Consider the following 24,394-nt stretch of genomic DNA (forward strand, 5'->3'; position numbering starts at 1 on the left):
TTCTACAGTCAGACTTAAAACTTAATTTGGAGTTTCGGATCTGCATCCCTTTCATTTCCTAAATGGTCAAAAGCAGTTTGGATAAGAATAGTTCAAAGGAAAAATGAGAAGCCCTCATTTATACCTATTTAACTGTGCTTCTCAATAAGTATGAAATGATACTTTTATGAGCCAGACTACACAGGTGAATGATTGTAATGTCTATTCAATTATTTAAGCTAGAACAATTTACCAGACCAGTGATGGGAATTTTGGGAAATGATCCATTTCTGTGCTGAATATGAACCAATGAATAGAGCAATGGCACAGAGAATGGAAATATAAAAATATAAAATGATAGTCATTCATTTATGGATAGTTATTATCCCACAAGAGGGAATGTAGTTTTCACAGCAGTTTTACACTGCACAAAATATGACAAAATGCCATCCCATGCCTCCCAAAACAAACACTAGAGCACCAACAGTCCAAGACAAGACAAGACTTTAAAAGGCCAAAAGTCAATACCAAGACCAGGAACATCTCAAGACCAAGACGCCAGGATCAACTACAATACTAATAAATGTTGTAATGCTGTAAAAGTAAAAGATATAATCTGGAGGAACATTTTCATATATTTTCTTTACTACTATTAACAATAATAAATGTTATTTGTAATGCACTTTATATTTTGAAATGTCAAAATGCCACACAGCAAGAGATTTTCTCCTTTTTTTCTTTTCGGAACTACAAGACTGTAATTAACATAATGGCCGTACGGTGGCAGTAATATGTAACTCTAGATGACGCCAGCTGCAGTTACCTTACAGAGAAGAAGAGTAAAACGGCAACAACAGCTACAGCAGTAAAGGGCGACGAAGAAGAATGATGAGGAAAATGCTAAACGGCGAATAGAGGCGACGAAGAACTGTTGTTTAGTGATCGTTAAAATTGACGCTCTTACCTCATATCACCATCAAACATAGCTTAATTACACTCGCTGAGCCATGACAGAACCTCAGTCGGCGCTGTTACTCAGGAGACAGCTCGCAGGTAATGAAACATTGATGTTGGACCAATGCAGGGAGCCGAGCTAACGGTTTCTGCTGTGATTCAAACAGCGAAGCTGGTGCAAAGTGTCTCTGTACAACCTTCTGCCTAATCAGTAAAGTCCCCTGACACGAAGAATGCGTGGGGAACACAGCTGGGAGAATAGTTAAGCGCCGTTTTAAGCTGACAGATAAATGTCGTCAGTGTGTCTGTCTGGAGAGCTGCTTGTTTGTTTTTGTGCTCCGATGCTGCGGACTGATTGCCGTTAAAGTCCTAACGATTTTGCATATGAAGCTACCTCCGAGCCGAGCTTTAGCCTGTTCCCTTCTGGATTTATATACATGCACGTTAACAAACATAACGAGCAGTATTCCTCGAATTTGAACCCCATGTCTATTCGTGTTCTGACTTAGCGCAATACTGACAAATGTTTATGGACTGTTGACATCGCTGTTGGCTAATGTTAGCGGTGTTTCGGATCACCTTGTTTCCCTGTTAACTGGTGACCGACTTCCATTGACTGCCGTTGTTGTTGCTCGAGTGACGGCAGATGTTAGAAATCGGTAGCTTTTCTAACGAACGCCTTGTAATTGCGTTTTTAATAAAGTTTCGAAGGGTTTCACCTTTTATTAGTCCAATTTTAAAGTCTGTCGTTACAAGCGGCAACGACGAACACTAAAGGAAGTCGGTTACCGGTTAACAGGGAAACCAGTTAATCCGAAACACCGGGCTGTCACTGTTGTTAGCCTCTACGAGCTAACGAGGCTAGCTTTAATCTCGCATTACCTCAAAACGCTATTTTCTGTAAGGCCAACTGCGAAATAAATTTAGTCGTCCTAATATTAGTCACATTATGTCGCACCCACACCCTGTTCTCGTTTTTTGGGGGTTTGTGGAACCACTGCTTAGGTTTTCAGGGTTTAATTCAGATGGAAAAGTCCCTGTGCAAACTGTCAGGACACTGTGTGCTCTGCTCCTTTGTAGCTGTCTCGGTCTCTCCATGGACTCACATCAGCCCGGGTCTCATTACAAATCAGGAATTTAACTCTTTTGGATCTATTTGGAGTCCTTCGAGATACCAGTAACACTAGTGCTAGCATAATTACAGCAACAATCAGACCACATTTTCTTTGTTTTGTTTTTGTATATTTGGTTATTACATTGAAGCGTATTGTTTATATGTAATGACGCTGAAACACACTGCAGTCTATGAATATTATTGTTGCTTGTAATCACCAAGAATCCACAGTCCTGTTGGGTGTGACAGAGTATTTACAAAGACCTTGTCAGTGACTGACAAAGAATGCATAATGTACTCAGAAAACATTGCGCCTTGCAATCAACACAACTTTATTTATATAGCAGTTTTTGTACAAGAAATTGCAACACTATATATTTTGCAGCAGTGATTCCGAACCAGGGACCTGACCCCTCCAGTGGGGCACCAAAGATTTATGGCAAAGTCCTCTCCATTTCAAAGGGTATATTACATTTTCTATGTATGAAAAATGAGTGAATCGGCATTTAATTCATTTATGTCACAAAACTGACAAGTTTGAGTATTACATTACAAGTGTATTATTTGTTTAAAAATATCAAAGAATAAATTACTGCATATGGTGTAGCTGTGGTTAGTGCTTTCGTCTCGTGAGAAGGTCTTGGGTCATGGGTTCAAATACCAGCCAGGCCTCTCTGTGTTGAGTTTGCATGTTCTCACCATTTGTGTGTGAGTTTCCTTCTGGTACTCTGTTTTCCTCCCACAGTCCAAAAACATGCATGGCCCTTAAATGAGTGAGTGTGTGTGTGGGTGTGGTTGCCCTGTGATTTACTCAATAAGAAGAATCCTTTAAAATAAAATAAAATTAAAAAAAACAGTTCAAGTTAAAGTGGCATCAGTCCACCAGACACCCGGAGATTAACCCAAAGAGTTTATCTTCCGAGAAAAGGAACTCATAATTACAGAATATAAGAAAGAAACTGTTATGAGGTTTCTCCAGCTAAATGTGCAGGGTGTCATAGAGCTCACATAGATTAACAACAGTAAAAATTTGGGTCTCTAAAGAAAAAGGTTGGGAACCACTGAATTACAGGGTGAAAACAAAGTCATACCCACCCCCTTCCTTCATATATACACACATATTAGTAATTAAAACTAACTGAAACACAGTAAGAATAATTAAAAATGAGGCAAAATATCACATCAAAATTAAGATTCTAAAATTCTATTACAGGTGAAAGGAGATGTTATTTGAAATCCTTATTTAATCGGACGTCTTGAGCCTGCTTTTAACAACATTCCCCGACAGGCTGTAGTCCTGGAAAACTGCCTCACTGTAGGCTTTTGTATTGGCAGTGGTAATGATTAAAAGGCCGGCGCCGGAGGACCTGAGGGTTTACAATGGTTCATAAGATAACAGCACATCTTCTCTAATGTTCTTATTTTCATTTTGATAAGCATCAACATAGCCATGCAAAATTCCTAAATCCAAGTTACTGTTTAATTACATGAAACAACATGTATCCAGACTGGTAATTACAGCCTAAGACAGCTCAAAATGTTGTCCAAATACCAATTTCCATATCTTGAGTGACATGTGGGCATTCATGTCTTAATGTACTCTGTATTTACATCACATATCCAATAATTTCTGGTCATTATAGTGTATTTACAGTGACTTAACATTTCTTCTATATATCAGGAGATGTGACTCACAGTATCTTTCAAACATAACACAAAGCTAATATTTTTTTTTATTGTGCCTGTTCTTTGTGTTGTTTTGATACTTCTGGGAGAAAGAAAATAAAAACCTTTTTTTGTTGGGGGGGGGGGGATCACATTGTTCTGTAAAAACCTATTCATCATATCACTTGTCTGGAATATTCAAGTATTTGGTTATATACATTTTTACAATGAGGCTCATTGATCATTACTGAAGCAGCTGTTTCAGAGCAGTGGAGAAATGTAGTTTGATCCGATCTCTAAAGGTCTCCTGGTTTCAGTAACATGTTCTCTCTCTCATCCGGCCTCCCCGCCACTGAGCCTGGCCTTCTGAGACAAGGGTTATGTTGTATTCTCAGCAGGGTTCAGAGAAGCACATAATGACTTGCGTTATCACAGTGGAGGTACGAAGATGTGAGCTGTGGCGATCTGACAGTGCTGCTTGTTTTTATGCCCAGAGCTGAACAAAAACCCAGTGGAGGGCTTCTCAGCAGGCCTGATCGAGGATAATGATCTTTACAGATGGGAAGTCCTCATCATCGGGCCTCCAGACACACTGTAGTAAGTAACAGAATATGCTTGGAGATGTGTTGCTAACGTCTGCATCTCATATGACTTCTGTTTGAGTCGCTTGTTTTGTCTCATTATTTTATCAATTGAATGTGTTTTTTCCCCTTTATGTTCACAGTGAAGGTGGTGTGTTCAAAGCTCACCTGACATTTCCCAAAGACTATCCTCTCAGGCCTCCTAAAATGAAATTTATCACAGACATCTGGCACCCAAACGGTAGGTGCACATGTTGCTCACTGTAAATAATGTTTATTTCTAATAGACAATTTCTGTATTTATCTGTGCAGCTTTTAGCATTCAGTAGTGTAAACATAACATCGTGCTTCACTCTGGGAATGTTTGAAATGTAAAATAATTAATATTATAATAATAATAGGTAAATTAACTATTGCTACCAGTATATACACATTTCATTACATAGCTTTAAGGTTATCTTATGTGTTATTTTATCGTAATTTTTTGATTTCCTCAATATAAAGAAACGTCTAAGTGAATATGTTTTTATGCGTTCCGTCAGTAGCCTACAAAATCTCTCAACAATGATCATAGCAAATTATTGGGTTAACATTTTAACCTCTTTATTGATGTTAAGAGTTGTTGCTGATGTAACTACAATAAACCCCGTGTGACACTTTTAGTGTTTTATACGAACTGATGATTCATCTACCGATTTTTTTGTCATTTTTTCATACAGTTGGAATAGAGATGAGAAAAAGGTCCTGCACCTGTAAAGTTTTTGCACATTTTTCCAAAATATCTGAATTTGAACTAATGTCGCAGCTTGTTATCAAGGAGTACATTTTTAAAATGAAGACACTGAATTTCCCAGACGAACAAATCTGCCAGATCCTTTGACAATCTGCTGACTCAGAGCTTAAAGTGCTATTATAAGAAGCTCGACTGAATATCGATTCAAATGTTGAAACATACTGTTTTATTGATGCCGCCTGTAAACGATCGCCTTCATCAGTTTGCGATTGGTTTTCAGGATCTAAAAGCAACATTAATAACATCCGTTATGCTGCGTAAGTAGTGGAAGAGTTTTCAGCTTCATAAATAATTTTTCATGTTTTCATTTTGGTTTTTGTCCCCCAGTTGACAAGAACGGAGATGTATGTATTTCTATTTTACACGAGCCTGGAGAGGACAAGTACGGCTACGAGAAGCCGGAGGAGCGCTGGCTGCCGATCCACACGGTGGAAACCATCATGATTAGTGTTATCTCTATGCTGGCAGACCCCAACGGCGACTCACCAGCCAACGTGGACGCAGCAGTAAGTTGATGAGTTTTGTTTGAAACACAGAACGAATCTCTTTTTCTTTTGAAAAATCAGAGCTGAGTGTTAATATATCTTTAAAACATGTGGGATCATGCAAAATGTAAAATTGATGTTAGAAAGTTAAAAAGGAGCAATTCGTTTGGGAGTTGGAATCAAATAACTGAGTTTTTACCCGTTTCTGTCTGCAGAAAGAGTGGAGGGAGGACAGACACGGCGCATTCAAAAGGAAAGTCGCCCGCTGTGTACGAAAAAGCCAAGAAACTGCATTCGAGTGATATTTAGCGAGGATCTCGCTTCATGTTTTCAGGGCAAGTATTTTGGACTGTCACTCTCGTCACACATCAACAGTCATGACTAACTTCTCTGAAAAGCTGCGTCGCTGATGAAGTTCAAGCAAACACAGCTTGAATGTAAATGACTGCTAATTTGGGATGCATGACACAGAATCATGAAACACACACTCTTCTCACACTCATAACCCCTTCATTATACAGTGATTGCCAAAGGTCTAGGAAGAGGTGTAGTTCCAGTTGTTTTTCATCCCTGTTAGTAAATCCAATAATACAAACACATCTCTGGAGGATACTGTACAATTGCAAATTACCACACATAATCCATCCTGCCTAATTTTACCAAAAAAAAAAAAAAAATACATCATTAATGTGTGTAATGTTATTTTAGGCTCACCTATTTGGCTAGTAGCTGTAGTGTTGGTAGCTTCTGTCCAGGTTTTTGCTTGACTGATATTTTACTGACCTAATGTAAAGATTGCTGACTTTAGAAAGATTAAAGTAAAGAGTTGTATATTCAGACCAAGCTACTGAGCTCATATTCAGTCTTGTAATTACGGCTGTCCCTGATAAGAGATGAATATTCTCACCTCAAACACTAACATCTTCACCAGGCTGTTGTTCTCAGGACATTTGAATGACCTCAGTAAATCTTTGTGACATCACAGTTTTCATGGAAGTCTATATTGACTTGTTATAGATTCTAGCTGAATACAGATTTCTTTTTCTTCTTTTAATGTACAGTTTTGCTCTTTTTCACAGTAACTCCTGCTATGAAACATAGAGGCTTTACAAATAAGGTTTAAAAAATGTAGGTGTTGATTGAAGAAAAAAATAGACAGATGTAAATGTAGGAGGGTTCGCCATTTATTTCAGCTGCTTTCATACCAGGAAATTAGTCTGTGAGAAGTGTGCTTTTCTCTGGAAGCCTGTTGTGCCTCATTTAAATGAACAAGACCCCCTCGGGAGCAAACAAGCTGGACGGAAGTTCGAGCACATCACAGACCAAAGAGTGTCAAAACGGAAAAAGCAAAAGTCTTATTTAAATTACTTTTTGTTCTGTATAAGAGGTGGGGGGGGGGCTCTTTCTGCATTAGTCCAGCTCAAAAGAATGCATTTTAAAGTTTGTACAGCCTTTCCCAATGATCATTAATCTTTGAATAATGCTACTGTGAAATGCCTCAAAATCTACCAAAACATGTTTTCATACTGGAAAAAAAGGCACTAATTTTGTCCAATGACCTCAGATTAAAATGTTAGCTGCAGGCAAGGTGTAGAATGGGGGTGTCAAACACATTTTAATGAAACCTTTTCTTGCAACCTTTTCTTACACATCTTTTTACATGCTCACCCTGACACCATGGTTTTGAGGCTAGTTTGCATTTTTTCTCTCATGGCAGCATCACTGATATTTCAGCTCAGGTCTCCGTGTTGTTCCCACTAGTCTAAAGAAATTGTAAGCATTATGACGTGTGAAGAAAAATCAACTAACTGCACAGAACAGAATCTAACCTACTAGTGATCACCCAGAAATCAGAGGGGGGAAAAAGGTCTATTTTATTGCCGACTGCTGAGTCCTAACTGCATTATCTGTTCTTCCCACAGGTCTCCAATTGAAAATCAACATGGCACTGTCTCCTGCACTCTTCCACCCTGTCGCCAGGCTTGGAAAAGACTGGCTGCTGTAGGCTGCAATAGAACATCCAAGTGACTACCACGGCTGACAGAAAACCGCCAAGCAAGTGCCAACTCCAAAAGAAAAAAGAAAGACAACAGAAACCCGGAAGACAATAAAACATTTTTCCACTCAATGAACTGCTTCAACATTCAGGAAGATATTGTAAAGACGTGTATATAGCACAGACTAAACCGGATAATATATATGCTCCCTTTCCATCCATCCAGACATTTAGACCAAATGAATAGTGCTGGTTTGGATAAGTTTATTTTTGTCCCTTCTCCTTCCCTCAACTCCAGCATGCATTAGTTCTCTTTAGCTTGTTTTCACAGGAGGTCTTAAATGAAGAATCACAGTGCTGTTTGGAGGAGCGTCACCTGTGAAGAGTTTTGCTGATTCACGCCAAGCAAGCGCCACTTCAAGGAATACCGCCATATTGAAACACACAACTCTTCTCCCGGGTTCCTCAACACTCAGAACCTGATGTCAGTTGTGAATTATTCCTGTGTTTTCTCTATCAGTTACTAGTCTTACTCGGTTAACTTGAGAAAGGAAACAAATATGCCCCCTTAGTTTTTGTGCATGCTAAATTTTGTTTGATCTTTTTTCAAAAGTGCCTCCTAATAAAATGCTTGGCCACTTCATCCTGCATTAGCAAGTGTTTGAAGATGTTGACAGAAGACGGAGAACTTGTGTACCACCAGTACAAATTTATTTATTAGCCAGTACACCCAGGTTCCTCTGTAATTCGGGGATTGGTAACAATTTGGTGTAGCAATAACTTCCCTTGTATGACTTATAAAGATTTTAATTTTTGATATCCTGATCCAGTTTTAGGTCCTTCCCTCTGATCTTCGTTTAGCAGCACCTCTCTCCTCTGTCTGTATTGTCCTCAGTAGAAATTGTTATGCATGCTTTACCTTCTTTTTTTGTTTGTTTTCTTACTGAATGTTTCTGGGATTTAGTTTGCGAATGTTTGTGTATACCGTATGTGTGGCCGTCTTTTGTTTTTGTCAATCTCTTCCACTCATCCACGATCTCACCATTACCCTGCTCACTGAACCATTACAGTTTTGCCTAATGTACAAAGACAAAATACTGATGTATATTTTTCATGTTATGAAACCTATCACCTGTAGTGAGTTCTTCTAAAATATTACTTTTTTTCAATATTTCTTTGTGTATTTAATTTAGTGTTTTTAAAGGAATCTGTATCAACACATTTTCCACATTTACAAGATTAACAAATATTGTAGCTCTCTGACCAACCAGGTAGAAAATAAGGTATTTGAATGAGTTAAATTAATATTTTTGTGATAGATACAGTGATGAAAAGTCACGCACCTCTTATAAAATAGGTTTCTTGTCTATTGTGCATCGCCATAGAGTATTTAAATTACTTTGCCACCGACAGACAAGGGCTTTTAGGTTAGACAAATTTATTTTGACTGTGCAATACTTCGACCAGGATCCATTTTTAATTAATTTGGAGTCGAAATGTTTTAAGTCGAAATTTGCACGGCATTGTTGATTTTTCCCGATTTTTTTGCCTCAATACATATTAGCGGACGTAACAGACAGTGAACGTCACATCTGGTCTTCTGTTAAACTACTACTATGCAATAATCGCAGCCAGTGGCCACAAAAAGTGATTAAAGTTAATCAGCTCCCCTCCACACAGTCGCCGCTTTTAACAGCATTGAAAATCCCTCGTGGCCACGATCCTGCCAGTCATATGATAAAATTACCAACATGCTCTTTGGGAAGCACTTGAACGCAGCGCCGCCGCCTAGTCGTATCGCGATAGACACCGTCAGGCCACGGAGCTAACGCTGAGCAACATGGCGGAAGGTATGAGATTGATTTTTTTAAAGACTATTTTGATAAACTCCTTTCATCTCCCCTGGCTGCTGTCACACGCCTGTCGAACAGGTTTAACTTACGTGTGTGCAGCTTTGTGAGGGCAGCTTCGTGTGCGGCGAAGAAGAAGAAGAAGGAGAAGCGCGGCTCTCTTCTTGGTCACACACCTCTCAGCACTGAGTCGTTAGCTTTCGAGGATGTTTGCTAGCGCAATTTTATAGCTACGAAATGTTTCATTTTCAGACAGCTGGGCCTTAACGAAATGATTACTCCTCTGTCGTGTATTAAAAACCGCGTGGTAACTCGCAGAATGTGTAAGCTTTGCTGATACGGTTTGCTGAACGTCAGCGTCATGCCTCTCATCAAAGTGTCTGGGCTGATATTGTCACAGTGACAGTTCCCTCAGCTGTCCCTGTTGGATTCATGTAAAGCCTTGTTTCACACGATCTGGTCTCAAGCCCGCTACTTAGACAGGCAGGTAGAGAAGGGAAAAAAAACTGACAAACACAGTGGATGTGTCACCCTTCCTGTCAGGTATCTTCTGCACCTCCACCTGGAAGAAGCACCATGGTCAAGGGCACCACCTGCTTCTGGATTAGACATCAGAGGTCTTCCTTTAAGTCAATCAGATTACCAACAGTGAATCCAGAGAGTCAACAACCTGTTATAAAGAACTGCTCAGCTGAAAGCGCCATAACTTACTTAGTGGTTGAAGCAAGCCAGAAGGCATATCGTTGCCAAAGCTTTGCTGAATTCACAACTATGTAGTGCATTAACACGTTTAGAGTCTGCATGTCATAAGACGATCATCAACTGCCTAGCATTTTGTTTGTGATTATGCATACAAGTGTTTATTTTGGTTGCAAAATAATGCAGGTCACATTACTTATGCATGATTTAATTGGCGAGTATGCTTGTGCATTTGAGAAGTGGCTGGTCAGTTCATTCCTAATCTGCTGCTCCAGCAAACCACCCTTCCTGTGCTGAGCTGGTCAGGTCAGGTGGTTTTTAGAGACACCCCCCTTTTTTCTGTTCCTCATGACCAGCAGCTCGGCCACCAACGGTTTACAAGGGAGGACAAAGTAACGTGCCACCTCAGCATTCTTTCTTCATTAAAACTTTACTGCCTTAAAGGAAGGAAATGGGCCTCTGTGACATTCTGTGGAACTCTTGGCTGTGACGTGAAGTAGTGTTGAAACATCAAGACATCTGGACAGTGTGTTTTTATCCAGACCAACAGGGAAATTCTAACAGATTTTCGTTGAGGAACCACATACAGCCCAGTTTCATCATGAGTGGGCCACACTGGTAAAATAGTAACAAAAAACCTTTACATTTAAACTTTTAAAGTTGTTCTTTGTTGTGGCACAGAGTATACGTGATGAAAAATGTCTGTATTTTCACAAAATCGAAAAATTGCCATCAAAAAAAATGACAATCTCAACATAAAGGCAGTTTTGTTGGTGCATTCTGGTGCGAAATATGCTAAAGTATCTAAAAAAAAATTTTAAAAAATCCCTTTAGCTGTTGCATTATGCATGTTTTTACAAGCTCACCTTGACAGCATGGTGGAGAATAGTTTGTTAATGAGGTACCTTCTTTCATAGCAGCATCACTGATCTCCCAGATCGGGTCTCTGTTGTTTTGTTTGCTATTCTTCATGAATTGGTTGAAAAAAATGTATGCTTTCTTTGAAATTTTTACAAATTGCTCAGTGGTTTGGAGCCTCTTGCGGGTCGGTTTTGGCACACAGTTTTGTCTAACGTACTTTCTGTGTTTGGTCATGTGTGGGACAGAGGAGGTGGCCAAGCTGCAGAAGCACCTGGCCCTGCTCAGGCAGGAGTACGTGAAGATGCAGCAGAAGTTGGCCGACACAGAGCGGCGCTGTGCCATGCTCGCCGCTCAGGGCTCTGGTCAGGGCTCATCCAGCCCCGCAGCGGGAGAGTCCTTCATTAGCCGCCTGCTGGACATCGTGGCCGACCTTTACCAGCAGGAGCAGTACAGGTGGGACAGAGGATCACAGCGGGAAATAATAGATTGAGTTTGAGAATCCAACACTCCTGGAAGTGCTCCGGTGTATGGTACTAGCAAGTCTTTTCATTTGAAGTCAAAGAAGAAACCAAGCTGGTGGTTTTTGTGACTTCAGATTAAAATTTTAAGTAATTCTAGTATTTTTAGATCAAACCTCAGCAAAACAAAAAAATGTTTTGACGTGACGTGGGGCATCTCAGTGATGTGATGGTTACTTTTTCTATGGTCTTAACCCTGTATGTCATAAAGCCTGATATGAGTCATAGTGTTGTCTGGCCTAATTAGATAGCTTTTGCTCTAAATGAAAGTAAAACAAAATGATTGATTAAATTGGTCACTGGTGTTTGTGCTCATTACCTGACTTATCTTTGAAGCTGTATATCTTCACAGTGGAGTTGTAAATATATACTGTAGCCCCATTCCAATATTTGCTCTATTTTAGATTTTTTTTTAACCATGGTTGTGAGTTGTAGAGGGGGAAACGCTGATTGATTCTCATTGATTCTTCAAGCCTTTCGATTTTATTGTTCCTCTGTTTCTCATTGTTAAATGTTGTCTTTTCAGTGATCTGAAGGTGAAAGTGGCCGGAGAGCAGTTCAATGCCCATAAATTTGTGTTGGCCGCACGCAGCGAGGTCTGGAGTCTGGCGAACATGGCCTCCACCTCAGAACTGGACCTGACCGGTGAGAGAACCCACATATGTGCAGCCAGTCACAAATCATCCTAAAAATCATCCAGCTTCTGCCATTCAGCTTACCTGTGGGTTAATAGTTGATGACTGAGAATATTTACTTTGGAGAAGACCATGCTGACTTTCAAAGTTCAGTTTTGAGTCGTGCTGCAGTCACTGGATCACATTTGTAGACCCTTAATCGGGTTTCACGCCGATTTGAGTGCATGAGTACATGATGAAAGAGAGGTTGTTGTAGTTTTTTTTTCTTTTTTAGAAAACACTCATTTGTGATTAATCGGGAAATCAGATGTGATCCAGTGCGTTTGCCTAAAATTCAACTTTTCCCTCAGACCACAATGTTAGTTTTACATGAGATAAAGTTCAGACTGTAATTCATTGAGCTGTATAGATTTATGTTTATATATTTTACAATATTTTGGTCATTCCCTTATCCAAACAAGAAGTGGCTATTTTTTAAAAGCACGAAAGCACGATTTATTTGTTTATAATGTAAAAAAAGTACACCCTCAAAAAAAAAAAAAAGCTCAATTTGTCCATCATTTGTTTTTAATTGATCTCTATGCAAATGCCTAACATCAAACCTTGATTGGTTCTCAGATTGCAAACCTGAAGTTGCCATGGCAATGCTGCGCTGGGCCTACACCGACGACTTGGAACTGAGTGAAGACGACGCCTTTCTCATCGACCTGATGAAGCTGGCAAACCGCTTCCAGCTGCAGCTGCTCAGAGAGAGGTCAGTGCACGGCCCCGTTTGCACCACAGCAGGGGGAGCAGCCGCCAACTTCTTGTTTTGTCATTAGAAAAATAAACGGCACCAATTAGCGGCCCTACATGCAAACAGAAATCATTTTCAAAACTTTGCCATGTAAACAAGAAAATGTTCTAATGATGCGTTTTCACTTTAAATGCTGTCTAAACCAGGCCTGACTGGTCTGCTCTGCATGTCTTCCTCTGCTGAGACAGGTGTGAAAAAGGCGTCATGTCCTCAGTTAATGTCAGGAACTGCATCCGCTTCTACCAGACAGCCGAGGAGCTAAATGCCACCACCCTGATGAATTACTGCGGGGAGATTATCGCCAGTCACTGGGTGAGTGCTTTGAGGTGTTGTCTGAACTTGTCCTGTGAGGCAACCAAGGCGGCGTGCACGTCTGGGATAAACAGCAGTTCCTTTCTCATTGTTTGCCGCATGGAAAATGTCATAATGTACCGTAACCTGCAGGTCCTGCCAGTTTTGATCCTGTATTTACCTGTTGGAACTCTCACGATTATTGGTCTATTTGGTTACTTTTCATTTTTCCTCTTTAGCAGCATTTGCTGATTTTACTTTTTGATATTTGTCACTGAGACTGTTCATTTCCTGGAATGTGTTTCTCCCAGGATGATTTACGGAAAGAAGATTTCAGCACCATGAGTGCCCAGCTCCTGTACAAGATGATCAAATCAAAAACAGAGTTTCCTCTCCACAAAGCCATCAAAGTTGAGCGAGAAGACGTTGTCTTTTTGTATCTCATCGAGATGGACTCACAGGTCAGTTTGCCATAGAGACGTCTTAATAAACGCTTCTTTCAATGCAATTTGAATTCGTTTTGTTTAGTTATCTCTCTTTCTTTCAGTTACCAGGCAAGCTAAACGAACTAGACAACAATGGTGACCTGGCACTCGACCTAGCTCTATCCCGTAAATTGGAAAGCATCGCCACCACTCTGGTGAACAACAAAGCTGATGTGGACATGGTGGATCAGAGTGGCTGGAGCCTCCTCCATAAAGCCATCCAAAGAGGTGAAGGACAAACATTGTTTCTCTGCTTTTTGTCACCATGCTTGCTCCCAAATGTTTCTTCCATGCTACCACTAGAACCGATTATTCCAATACTACAACATCTATTGTTTCTCCGCTTTGCTCAGGCGATGAGTTTGCCTCCATCTTCCTGATACGCCACTCGGCTCAGGTCAACGCTGCCACTGTGGGGGCGGTGGAAACCCCACTTCACCTGGTCTGCTCTTTCAGTCCCAAGAAACACTCTGCAGACGTGATGGGCGGCATGGCACGGATCGCCGAGGCGCTGCTGAAGACGGGAGCCAACCCCAACATGCAGAACAGCAGGGGCCGGTAGGTCACGTTCGATCGCACACCCACCGTGCTGCATGCGACCGCACTTCACTGTTGTTGTTTTTTTTTGTTTTCAGAACTCCGCTGCATGAAGCTGTGGCGTCAGGGAACGAGCCAGTGTTCAACCAGCTGCTACAGTGCAAACAGTGAGTTACATCCTGCCCTCAAATGGAAATAATTAATTAAGATTTTAAAGGTCTGTTTACGTGACAATATTTTCAAGTGAAAACGCAAAACTTTTATTGCGTTTTATGTGTCTGTTTCCACAACAATGGTGGTTGAAACCACTGAAGAAACAACTTTTTCAGAACATTTCCGAAGGTGGAACTTTTTGAAAATACTCCATTGTCATGTGAACAGGCGAAACCAAACGGATCCCATGGGATCCGTCTCCATTTAGACAGCAGAAAAGCTGATAATACTCAGTGAATAGTTCTTCTGCACATGTGTGAGTAGACGATGACAACAACAGCAACAGCAACAGCAACAACAACAACAACAACAACCTTCAGTATCATGACTCTTAATCCGTATTCTCTAAGGACCGGGGTAGTTTCAGATTTGAGTCAGTGTAATAATGATCCAACTTTGTCATCTGTCCATGCAAATGTCCGTGTGCTGTATTATTCTCTGCATGTGTGTTTGGTTTCATTTCAAAACAAACAACAGCACCTACCAGTAGCCCAACACGAACTACTTCTGTTTCATTGTTTCTGTCTTTTCTGTGTATCAGACTTGGTTTTCAGAACGTTGTCGTGTAAAAGTGAAACTTTTCTCAAACAAAAATGATGTTTTCAATTGTAACATCATTTAAACACAGCTTTAAAGTGTGTACTGTTAAATCTGTGATCATTTCTTAAAAGTTGACATGATAGACAACACGGTTCCAAAAGACCAAAATTTAACTCCCTTCCATGTATTTCATGTCATGTATGTCAAAGATAATTTTGCATGTGACCTGTCGTTAGGCTGGATCTGGAACTCAAAGACCATGAAGGCAGCACGGCTCTGTGGCTCGCACTGCAGTATATCACCATGTCCTCGGACCCCTCGGTCAACCCGTTCGAGGACGACGCACCAGTCGTGAACGGCACGTCGTTTGACGAGAACAGTTTTGCTGCTCAGCTCATCCAGAGAGGAAGCAACCCCGACGCGCCCGACGCCTCCACAGGTGCTTCTGAACAGCCTCTCCCTGCAGCTCTGTTCAGGTTGAACACCGTCTCCTCGTTTCAGGACGCTTTCTCACTGGTATCGCTTTGCTTCACTCTCCGTAGAAAACTGCCTCTTGCAGAGAGCAGCCCGCTCAGGCAATGAGGCGGCGGCTCTGTTCCTCGCTACCCACGGGGCAAAGGTCAACCATGTTAACAAATGGGTGAGTAGGAATATTTTGATATGACCCAGACTGACTTTCACAGATTTCAAATCTCGAATTTGCAGATAGCAAATCTTCTAAAATGTGACTGTTTATTATATGCAGCAAGCAATATATGAGAAACATAAATTAGATCGCTATTTAAATCAGATAAGTCTTTCGTAGGAATAAATGAGGAACTAAGTGAGTTAATCTTGCATCATGTATGTGTTGCTCATAGGGTTTTGTGTATACTTGCCTTCCTTTCAGGGCGAGAGCCCACTTCACACAGCTTGTCGCAGCGGCCTGGCCAGCCTGACAGCCGAGCTCCTCCAGCAAGGCGCCAATCCCAACCTACAGACCCAGAAGACTCTGCCTGACGACACCATTGATGTGGCTCAGCAGACGCCGCTTCACATGGCCATTGCTCACAATCACCCAGACGTGGTTTCGGTCATTCTGGAGCAAAAAGGTCAGCTTGTGTTGTAATTCCCTGCAGAGAGAGATTCATCTCTCTGCCTGAAAGTCTCTGAATATCCTGGAAATGACTTATTTATGTTTTATTTTGTGTGTGTGTTTATTTTAGCCAATGCACTTCATGCTACCAACAACTTCCAGATCATTCCAGACTTCAGTCTTAAAGACTCCATGGACCAGACAGTCTTGGGCTTGGCCCTCTGGACAGGTAATTACACTCACATCAAGACCAGACAAACACATTTTAGTTTAGTTGCCACATTCAACCCCATTTAATCTTGAGTGGACCAGACCTTTAAAATTGTGCCAAAATAACCTTTAGATTTAAACTTCTAAGTATCTCTTTTTTGCGGTAGTACAGTATGTGTGGTGAAAATGTCTGTTTTAGCAGAAAATGACAACAATCTCAACCTGAAGACAATTTTAATGAAAATTTTATTGCAAAATACAGCAAAATGTCCAAAAGAACTTCTTCTATAGCTTTTGGATTCTGTGTGTTTTTACAAGCTCACCCTGACAGCATGGCTTTGAGGCTAATTCTAGTTTGCTTTCTTTCATGGCAGCATCACCGATATCTCAGCTCAGGTCTCAGTGTTGATGTGTCTGCTACTCTTAAGATGTGGAAACAACACAGTTGGCCATTTTTACCATTTTGTGCCAGATTGCAGCCTCAATATTAATCCACGGATCTTATGTTTAACTCCCCCACTCCAGACAGGAAATATGTTAAGTGCTTCTTGTTTTTCTTTATAAAGTGACTTCTTTGCTTTGTGTGGTCTTTCCCTGTCAGGTATGCACACTATAGCAGCTCAGCTGCTGGGCTCAGGGGCTTCTATCAATGATACCATGTCCAACGGACAAACTCTGCTTCACATGGCCATCCAAAGACAGGACAGCAAGAGTGCCCTCTTCCTTCTTGAGCATCAAGCGGACATCAACGTCAGGTATTCCCAGCACCTACGCTTGAACAGTAGCACACATTTAGCTAAATGATTATTATTTTATTTTTTAATTGGAGAATACATCAGCCTAACAAGAGTAGCGCCAGTGTCTTGGGTCTTAATTTCACATTAAATTCTTATCTCCCAGGACCCAGGACGGACAAACAGCACTACAGTTGGCTATCAGTAACCAGCTGCCCCTGGTGGTGGATGCCATTTGCACAAGAGGAGCCGACATGTCTGTGGTGGATGACAAGGGAAACCCTCCGTTGTGGCTGGCACTGGAGAATGGCCTGGAGGATATTGCATCCACACTGGTACAGTTTAGAGACATTTAGTACTATAACAGCAGTTCTGAACTGTTAGTTCTCTGTTATGTTTGTTAATTAAGTTTTTGAACCTTGTATCTTACACACATGCACACACTTGCACACATGGTTCTGGAAACAAAACATTTTTCTGTCTTTTGACTCCTGGAATCCTCTTTGTCCCTCGTAGGTGCGTCATGGTTGCGATGCGACCTGCTGGAGCACGGGGCCGTCCGGCTGCCTGCAGACTCTCCTGCACAGAGCTGTCGACGAGAACAACGAAGTGTGCGCGTGCTTCCTCATCCGCAGGTATTTCCACTCTCACTACCAGCCGTGGTATTTGAAGCGGCTTCAGGCGGTTTGTCTCTGCTGACCTGGTCGCAGCTCGTAGCGGTGAACGTGCACTGCGTTGTGTTTTCTGTAGTGGGTGTGATGTGAACAGTCCCAGACGCCCCGGTCCCAACGGGGAAGGAGACGAAGAAGCCCGAGATGGACAAACGCCCCTCCACCTGGCGAGCAGCTGGGGGCTGGAGGAGGTGGTGCAGTGCCTTCTAGAGTTTGGAGCTAATGTTAATGCACAGGTCTGTCGAACTCAAGTTTCCTGTTTCAGCCTGTAACATATCCTCCTGCTGAAAGATGAGTTTTAAATGTGGCGTTTCATGATGGGCTTCGTCTAAAATGTCTTCTGTCTTCATTTCTGTCAGGATGCGGAGGGCAGAGCTCCTGTCCATGCTGCCATTAGCAACCAGCACAACGTCATCATACAGCTGCTCATTTCTCACCCAGACATTCGCCTCAACCTCCGCGACCGTCAAGGAATGACTCCGTTCGCCTGTGCCATGACGCACAAAAATAATAAAGCAGCGGAGGCTATCCTCAAGAGGGAGCCGGGCGCTGCTGAACAGGTGACACCGCCTCAAGTGCACACACACACATACACACACACCAGTTTGTGTGTGCAGTATTACTAAAGAGCACGGTGTTTCTGTCTCCTGATCGCTCACTCGTTTCTGTATAGGTGGACAACAAAGGGCGTAATTTCCTCCACGTGGCCGTGCAAAATTCAGACATCGAGAGTGTCTTGTTCCTCATCAGCGTCCAAGCCAACGTCAACTCCAGAGTGCAGGACGCCGCCAAGCTCACCCCTCTCCACCTGGCCGTCCAGGCCGGATCTGAGATCATCGTCCGCAACTTGGTAGAAACCTGTCCTCCCTCTGCATCAGCGCTAAGGCATGTCAGTTCAAACATTACTGAAAGGCCGCTGCCGTTGACACAGTTTCCATTTGGCATTTTTCTGCCTTCAGCTGCTCGCCGGAGCCAAAGTAAATGAGCTGACTAAACACAGACAGACAGCGCTGCATTTGGCTGCTCAACAGGATCTGGCCACAATTTGCTCAGTGTTGCTGGAGAACGGAGTCGATTTTGCTGCTGAGGATGAGAATGGCAACAATGGTATTTGTTTATTTTAATTACTAGTTCATTATGAATCTGCTGGTTCGCATTTTGAAAAAGTTGTTTCTCACATGACTTTCTGTGCAAGTTCCAGTTTTCAGCATCATTCGATATTTTTCGCATTTTTAAAAAAATGTGTTTTGGTTTATAAAACTGGAGCGAAGAAACCTGTTAATGTGAAGTGTGATTAAATCCAGAAACAAGATGTTGTGAGATATTTACAGTGACTTAACTACACAGCCATAGGCTGGATCGCTGTGCATGCCTGTCATCTTGCAGCACACCATAACCTGTGTGGGTAACGCTGTGTTCTCCCCTCTGCAGCTTTGCATCTGGCTGTGATGCAGGGTCGCCTTAACAATGTCAGAGCCCTTCTCACAGAGTCCAACATTGATGCCGAGGCTTTTAATCTCAGGTACGCCGAGTCCCTTTTAAAACTCTCACTTTGACCAGCATTGTAGCAGCAGCATAAACAGACACGTGTGAGATGTCTGACCATCAACGCTACATGAAAAAATACATATAACATGCAGAAAATGTTTGACAGTCGCATTGTTTATGGATGAATCATTTTATGTTACAGTATTGAGTAAATAACGTATCCACTCACTCGCATGTTGGCAGACATTGAAGAGGACTCAGCTTTTCGATACACACTCAGAACCCTCACATCAGATCAAAACAGTCAGTTGTTTATTTGGGTTTCCCTTCTCAAAGTGTCCATTCAAGTTTTCTCCAAACACTGACTCTGATGCAACATCCAGTCTGCTGCCTCCTCTGGGCCAGTGTAGTGGAACATTAAATCTGAAACGAGACTAAAGACTCCTGGTGACGAAACAACAAGGCAAAGCAGTGAAATTAAGGAACAAACAAATCAAATGAGATCCAAATATAGTTTTGCTGAAGTGTGGCTGGTTGGGAGAGTTGAGAGCCTTCAGCAGTGCAGCAGCATTCTCACACACCTGTTTAAACCTACAAACTACAAGTTTTTCTTTTTTATCTGTTGTGTCTGCGTAGGGGTCAGTCACCAATGCACGTGCTCGGTCATTATGGGAAAGAGAACGCTGCTGCCATTTTCGAGCTGTTCCTGGAGTGTATGCCTGAATATCCTCTGGACAAACCAGACAACGAAGGGAATACAGGTTGGAACCTGAACTATTTCATGTTGTTCACGATGTATAAAAAGTTCATTAATGTTAATCTGACCGATCCGTGTCACCTTTGTTTTTTGGCAGTTCTGCTCCTGGCCTACATGAAAGGAAATGCGAACCTGTGCCGTGCCATCGTGAGGGCAGGGGCTCGACTGGGTGTCAATAATAATCAGGGCATTAACATTTTCAACTACCAAGTTGCAACCAAACAGTTGCTTTTCCGCCTTTTAGGTACATTTTCTCATGGTACTATTTACAAGTCCTTCATTTGGTGTTTATGCTGTGTTTACACTTGCAGTGTTGTCCCCAATAACACGAAGAGTGTGAGAGAGATTATAACATGCATGAAGGAGCAGGAACTCTCCCTTCACACACAATTTAAGCTGCTAGAAAACAGCAATTATTACGTCATTACATCCTGTGTTCGGCTTATGTAGATTTCCTAAGGTTTGGTCTCTTCACTTGGGAACCAGTCGGAGTTTATTGGGAGTAGAACAAACCAAGCATTCACAACAGAGTTTACTTAAATACAACCACAAGTGTGAGCACATCCTATATAGGGTAATATGTTTGGATAAAATACATTTGACCTTCATATTGACTTTTTTTTTTTTTTAACCATGTGTGTAGATATGTTGTCCAAAGAGCCCCCTTGGTGTGATGGATCTAACTGCTATGAATGTGCTGCCAAGTTTGGTGTAACAACACGGAAACATCACTGGTCAGTAACACTGCTTCATGTGTGCTAAATAAACAGAGCCGTCCCCGGTGGTGCTGTTAATTTTGTCTCTCCATCCCGTTTCAGCCGCCACTGTGGGCGCCTGTTGTGCCACAAGTGCTCTATAAAGGAGATACCCATCATCAAGTTTGATTTGAACAAGCCGGTGAGAGTGTGCGACATCTGCTTCGACGTACTAACTCTGGGCGGCGTATCGTAATGCTTCGGCCGGGATACGTTCCACCCCTCTGGCTGTGACGACACAAGGCTCTACTCGGCACCAGAAGAAAAGACATCCGTAGCAGGACATACTAACAAGAGATTCCAAGTTATGGACCATGATCTTTATACTATTCCAGTCCATGAACAACTATACATGTTCTAGAGGGATGGTTCAGATAGAAAGTGAAACATTGTTTTTTTTTTCTGTTTGTTTCTGTTTAAATCAAAGTATCTTGAAGTGGATCTAAATGGCTCTCCAGCTCAGTGACGGCTGGACTTCCATCAGTTTTCATGCTCAGTGATGTTTGTGACGATTGACTCCAATCGTCACAATCAGGTAGCTCTCGAACGCCGACATTTCAATCCTGTGAGACGATCTCCTTTTGGAAGGGGTTTTCCTTTTCTCTGTTGGGATATATCCACATCAGCGGGATTCACACTAACACACCCAAAGAAAGCGCTACAAAATCTTTCGTTTGGCTCATTAAAAAAAAAAAAAAAGGAAGAAGTTGAGGCTGCTGTCAACAAAGAGTAGAAAGACTTGGAAATAACACTAGATCATGAGATCTACAAGGACTGAATAATCTACATGTTCTGTAATCATTTATGATTTGCTGTCTGGTTACCCTTATTCAATATTCCCTGGATAACAGTGTGCAAGTAAAAAGGATTAAAAGGGAAAACTATTATTTTTTTCCAAAAGCTTCACTGGAAGAAAAAAAAGGATTTTCAGTGAGAATCACAACTGTAACTTCAAAATCATGTGAAATAATGACAGGTGAGAAATGACGCTCTCATCCATGCAACTGTTCAATCGAATGGAATAGGCCAAATGAAATGCAGTGCTTGGTTCTGACTGTGGCAAGTTTGATGACTTCAGAGAAGAAGGAACATAAATGTAGTCCCGAAAACAAAAACAGATTTTAAAATGCCTATTTTGCCTATGCATGTGATTTAATTTGTAGCCTTTATACATCATGATTATCATTGTAGAATCAACGTTTAGAATCAGCCACCGAACGATTACATTCCATTTCTGACTCATAAAGAGGTCGCCTCAGATCAAAGTCCTCCACGCTGTTGCCTCATGTCAAGTTGTCTTGACCCATCACGTCTGACGTTTCTTGATTTCTAAAGCCGAACAGGTGCACTTTATCAAGATCACATGACATTTCTGATCATCGGGAGGAATGTGGAGTAAGTGGAGGGATGGCCGGATTGTGAGGCCTCTTAAAGTATTGTTAAATTGTACAGATAAATGTGTGATATTTTTGACCACTACAACTGTTTTGTACTTTAATGCAGTTTGTGCTTGTCATTGTGACAAACCTAAATCTTGCCTCTGTTAATCTTTTATGCACATTGTTTAATCTTTTATGCACATTGTATTGTATCTGTATGCTCAGATATCTAGCCTGTCTCTTCCTGGTGTATTCTTTTAGAGAAAGGGAGGACAACTTTACATAAAGGTCATCAAAATTCAATGTGCTGAGTTGTCTCTTTTCTGCTTTGTTATTATATATATATATATATATATTTTTTTTTTTTTTTTAAAAAAGGTTTGTTTTCCTGAGTTTAGTGTTCCTTGAAGACTGTTTAATCAGTGATTTCTGATCTGGCCTAATGACTACTAGTCTGCCACAAAGCATGAGTCAGCATGTGGAGAGCAGCCATCGTATCTCTGCAGGTTGGGATCTTCCTCTGCTGCATACGGGTCTTCAACACAGACACAGCGAACACCGTGTGAGCGTGCAGAGAAGCGTTTCCGTGGAACACCCGTCCAGTCTCTTACCACTCCGCCACTGCAGAAAAAAAAAAAGTTAAACACACCTGAATGCGCGGAGCTGATTTCACACAGTTGTTTTACGAACATCTTATCAGGGCGTTGCAAGTATCTGCCTTGTCTGCTGGTTAATATTTAATCAGGATGGAGTTATTGCCACACCTTTTAGTGGAGCACCACACTCGCCCTCCTTTGGCAGAACTCCATTCTGAGTTGCAGGCTGGGTAACGCATCTTTTCAGCCTCAGCCCGGGCCTTGATCCGCTGGCCCTCTGCTCGGGATGCTTCCACTCGCAGCAGGGCCTCTGTGGGCTGCCCACTTGTGCTGTAGAAGCGACCTATCACCACACCTGAAACTCAAACGTAAGCTTATTTCATTGATGACGACGGATGAAATAATGTCGAGCGTTCGAGTCAGCAGTTCTGAAAACAGACAGTACATCACTCATCGGCTGTTACTGTTGGAAATACTGCACAGGCTCTACAAGATGCTGTCCTCTATGCACCATTACAATAATAGCATGATATTCAGTCAGCAGGATTTATAAAACTCACCATGTATTTCTTATAAATTTGTTTATGTGCACAAAAAATCAGAATGGCATCAAGCTTTTGAAGCTAGAGGGATTTTTAATCATGCATGAGATCCTGACGTGTGTCAAACATGAAGGAAAGAGCCTTTGACAAAATAGTTTGCCTGTCAGCAGATATTAACTATCTATGTTATGGATGGATGGATGAATCGCACTTTTGTAGGACACTGAAATCCTGTTGTGAGGACAAACGTACATGTTAAAGCGGTGACATACCCACAGTTTGGTACTCCCTCTGATAGAAGGCCAGCCAGTCATACAGAGCGACCACCTGCACTGGGGAAAGGCCGGAGACATCGTCTGTCAATCCACCCTCTGAGAAGTCTCCAGTGATGAAAGAGCAGGAGGCATCCCTACCTGGAAGTGTGCACACAATATGAAGACTATAATAAAAACAACAATAACAGCTGGAAAGATGGTTCCACTTAAAATATTGAATGCTGGGTGTAGCTCATATATATAGTTGAATGTATGTGTGTCTGTTTCCTTTTTTGTAAATATCTGTATTCTGTATTTTGGATCTTGGTTTGGCATATCTATAATGAATTATTGATTTGAAAGAAAAAAAAACTAAGATGAGAATTCTGAAAGTGTTTTCGAGGCAAATAATTTGACCATCACCTGCCATAAAGTGATAAGCGCCACCAGGTCCGTAGTGCTTGTGTCCTTTGTTTACATCAAAAACCTGGCCCAGCAGTGCCAGGTAGAGACCTCTGCTGCCATCCTGCCCGTCGTACAGTGATAATTCCCGCTTGCTCAAGAGCCGCACGGGGGTCCCGGGGGTCGATTCATTCCCAAATATCCTGGACCAGTCCCGGGGTATGAACAGCAGAGCCAGGGAGGCGGACAAAAGCGCGACCAGTGCCCAGCCTATCATTCTGTTTAGTTCTACAAGTGTTTACATCCCGTCCCATTCCTCCTGATCACCCCGCTGTCTGTTGACGCTCCTTCTCGTTCTCCATGCGTTTAAATCACATTCCATCCGATGGAGAGTGTTTTATTGTTTCCATCCCATCACATTCCTCCAGATGGAAACGACAAAACAGGGCAGGTGCTTCCGTCAACAAAAGACGCCACTGCGCGTGCGCCGAGGACGTCGCGGCGGGGCTGACGTACGGTACGTCAATGCGGTAGTAGTG

General features: G+C 41.9%; 3 protein-coding genes across 3 annotated transcripts; 2 read left to right on the top strand and 1 right to left on the bottom strand.

Annotated features, from left to right (window-relative positions):
- Positions 1-817: 817 nt before the first annotated feature.
- On the top strand, positions 818-8,210 carry ube2g1a (ubiquitin-conjugating enzyme E2G 1a (UBC7 homolog, yeast)). Its single transcript, XM_030101396.1, has 6 exons — positions 818-1,032; positions 4,207-4,309; positions 4,437-4,534; positions 5,414-5,592; positions 5,787-5,906; positions 7,494-8,210. The coding sequence occupies exons 1-5, from the start codon at positions 987-989 to the stop codon at positions 5,871-5,873; spliced, it is 513 nt and encodes a 170-aa protein (XP_029957256.1). The 5' UTR covers positions 818-986; the 3' UTR covers positions 5,874-5,906; positions 7,494-8,210.
- A 1,125-nt stretch (positions 8,211-9,335) lies between these two features.
- Positions 9,336-21,804, top strand: ankfy1 (ankyrin repeat and FYVE domain containing 1). Its single transcript, XM_030100723.1, has 25 exons — positions 9,336-9,417; positions 11,223-11,430; positions 12,022-12,140; positions 12,749-12,884; positions 13,115-13,238; positions 13,529-13,678; positions 13,765-13,930; positions 14,056-14,260; positions 14,338-14,406; positions 15,229-15,431; positions 15,535-15,632; positions 15,882-16,083; positions 16,198-16,296; positions 16,879-17,032; positions 17,178-17,346; positions 17,528-17,646; positions 17,762-17,918; positions 18,042-18,242; positions 18,356-18,532; positions 18,642-18,789; positions 19,114-19,204; positions 19,807-19,931; positions 20,025-20,171; positions 20,571-20,661; positions 20,746-21,804. Exons 1-25 carry the CDS (start codon positions 9,408-9,410, stop codon positions 20,876-20,878), a joined length of 3,501 nt encoding a protein of 1,166 aa, XP_029956583.1. The 5' UTR covers positions 9,336-9,407; the 3' UTR covers positions 20,879-21,804.
- Positions 21,088-24,302, bottom strand: cyb5d2 (cytochrome b5 domain containing 2). The gene is made up of 4 exons (XM_030100724.1): positions 23,877-24,302; positions 23,472-23,612; positions 22,826-23,012; positions 21,088-22,682 (listed from the first exon to the last, which is right to left on the bottom strand). Exons 1-4 carry the CDS (start codon positions 24,130-24,132, stop codon positions 22,511-22,513), a joined length of 756 nt encoding a protein of 251 aa, XP_029956584.1. The 5' UTR covers positions 24,133-24,302; the 3' UTR covers positions 21,088-22,510.
- Between the last annotated feature and the right edge of the window lie 92 nt (positions 24,303-24,394).

Source organism: Salarias fasciatus, chromosome 10 (genome assembly GCF_902148845.1).
Source record: "Salarias fasciatus chromosome 10, fSalaFa1.1, whole genome shotgun sequence".
NCBI classification, from domain to species: domain Eukaryota; kingdom Metazoa; phylum Chordata; class Actinopteri; order Blenniiformes; family Blenniidae; genus Salarias; species Salarias fasciatus.

What these genes read in the sequence shown, in the direction of transcription:
- ube2g1a (XM_030101396.1), top strand. Translation starts at nt 987, where the DNA reads ATGACAGAACCTCAGTCGGCGCTGTTACTCAGGAGACAGCTCGCAG. An exon ending in ACTCAGGAGACAGCTCGCAG is followed by an intron (nt 1,033 to 4,206) that starts GTAATGAAACAT and finishes TTTTATGCCCAG; the next exon opens with AGCTGAACAAAAACCCAGTG. An exon ending in CAGCCAACGTGGACGCAGCA is followed by an intron (nt 5,593 to 5,786) that starts GTAAGTTGATGA and finishes TTCTGTCTGCAG; the next exon opens with AAAGAGTGGAGGGAGGACAG.
- cyb5d2 (XM_030100724.1), bottom strand. Translation starts at nt 24,132, where the DNA reads ATGATAGGCTGGGCACTGGTCGCGCTTTTGTCCGCCTCCCTGGCTCTG. An exon ending in CGCTTATCACTTTATGGCAG is followed by an intron (nt 23,613 to 23,876) that starts GTGATGGTCAAA and finishes GCACACTTCCAG; the next exon opens with GTAGGGATGCCTCCTGCTCT. An exon ending in GAGGGAGTACCAAACTGTGG is followed by an intron (nt 23,013 to 23,471) that starts GTATGTCACCGC and finishes TTTGAGTTTCAG; the next exon opens with GTGTGGTGATAGGTCGCTTC.
- ankfy1 (XM_030100723.1), top strand. An exon ending in GGGCTTGGCCCTCTGGACAG is followed by an intron (nt 16,297 to 16,878) that starts GTAATTACACTC and finishes TTTCCCTGTCAG; the next exon opens with GTATGCACACTATAGCAGCT. An exon ending in GTTGCTTTTCCGCCTTTTAG is followed by an intron (nt 20,172 to 20,570) that starts GTACATTTTCTC and finishes CCATGTGTGTAG; the next exon opens with ATATGTTGTCCAAAGAGCCC.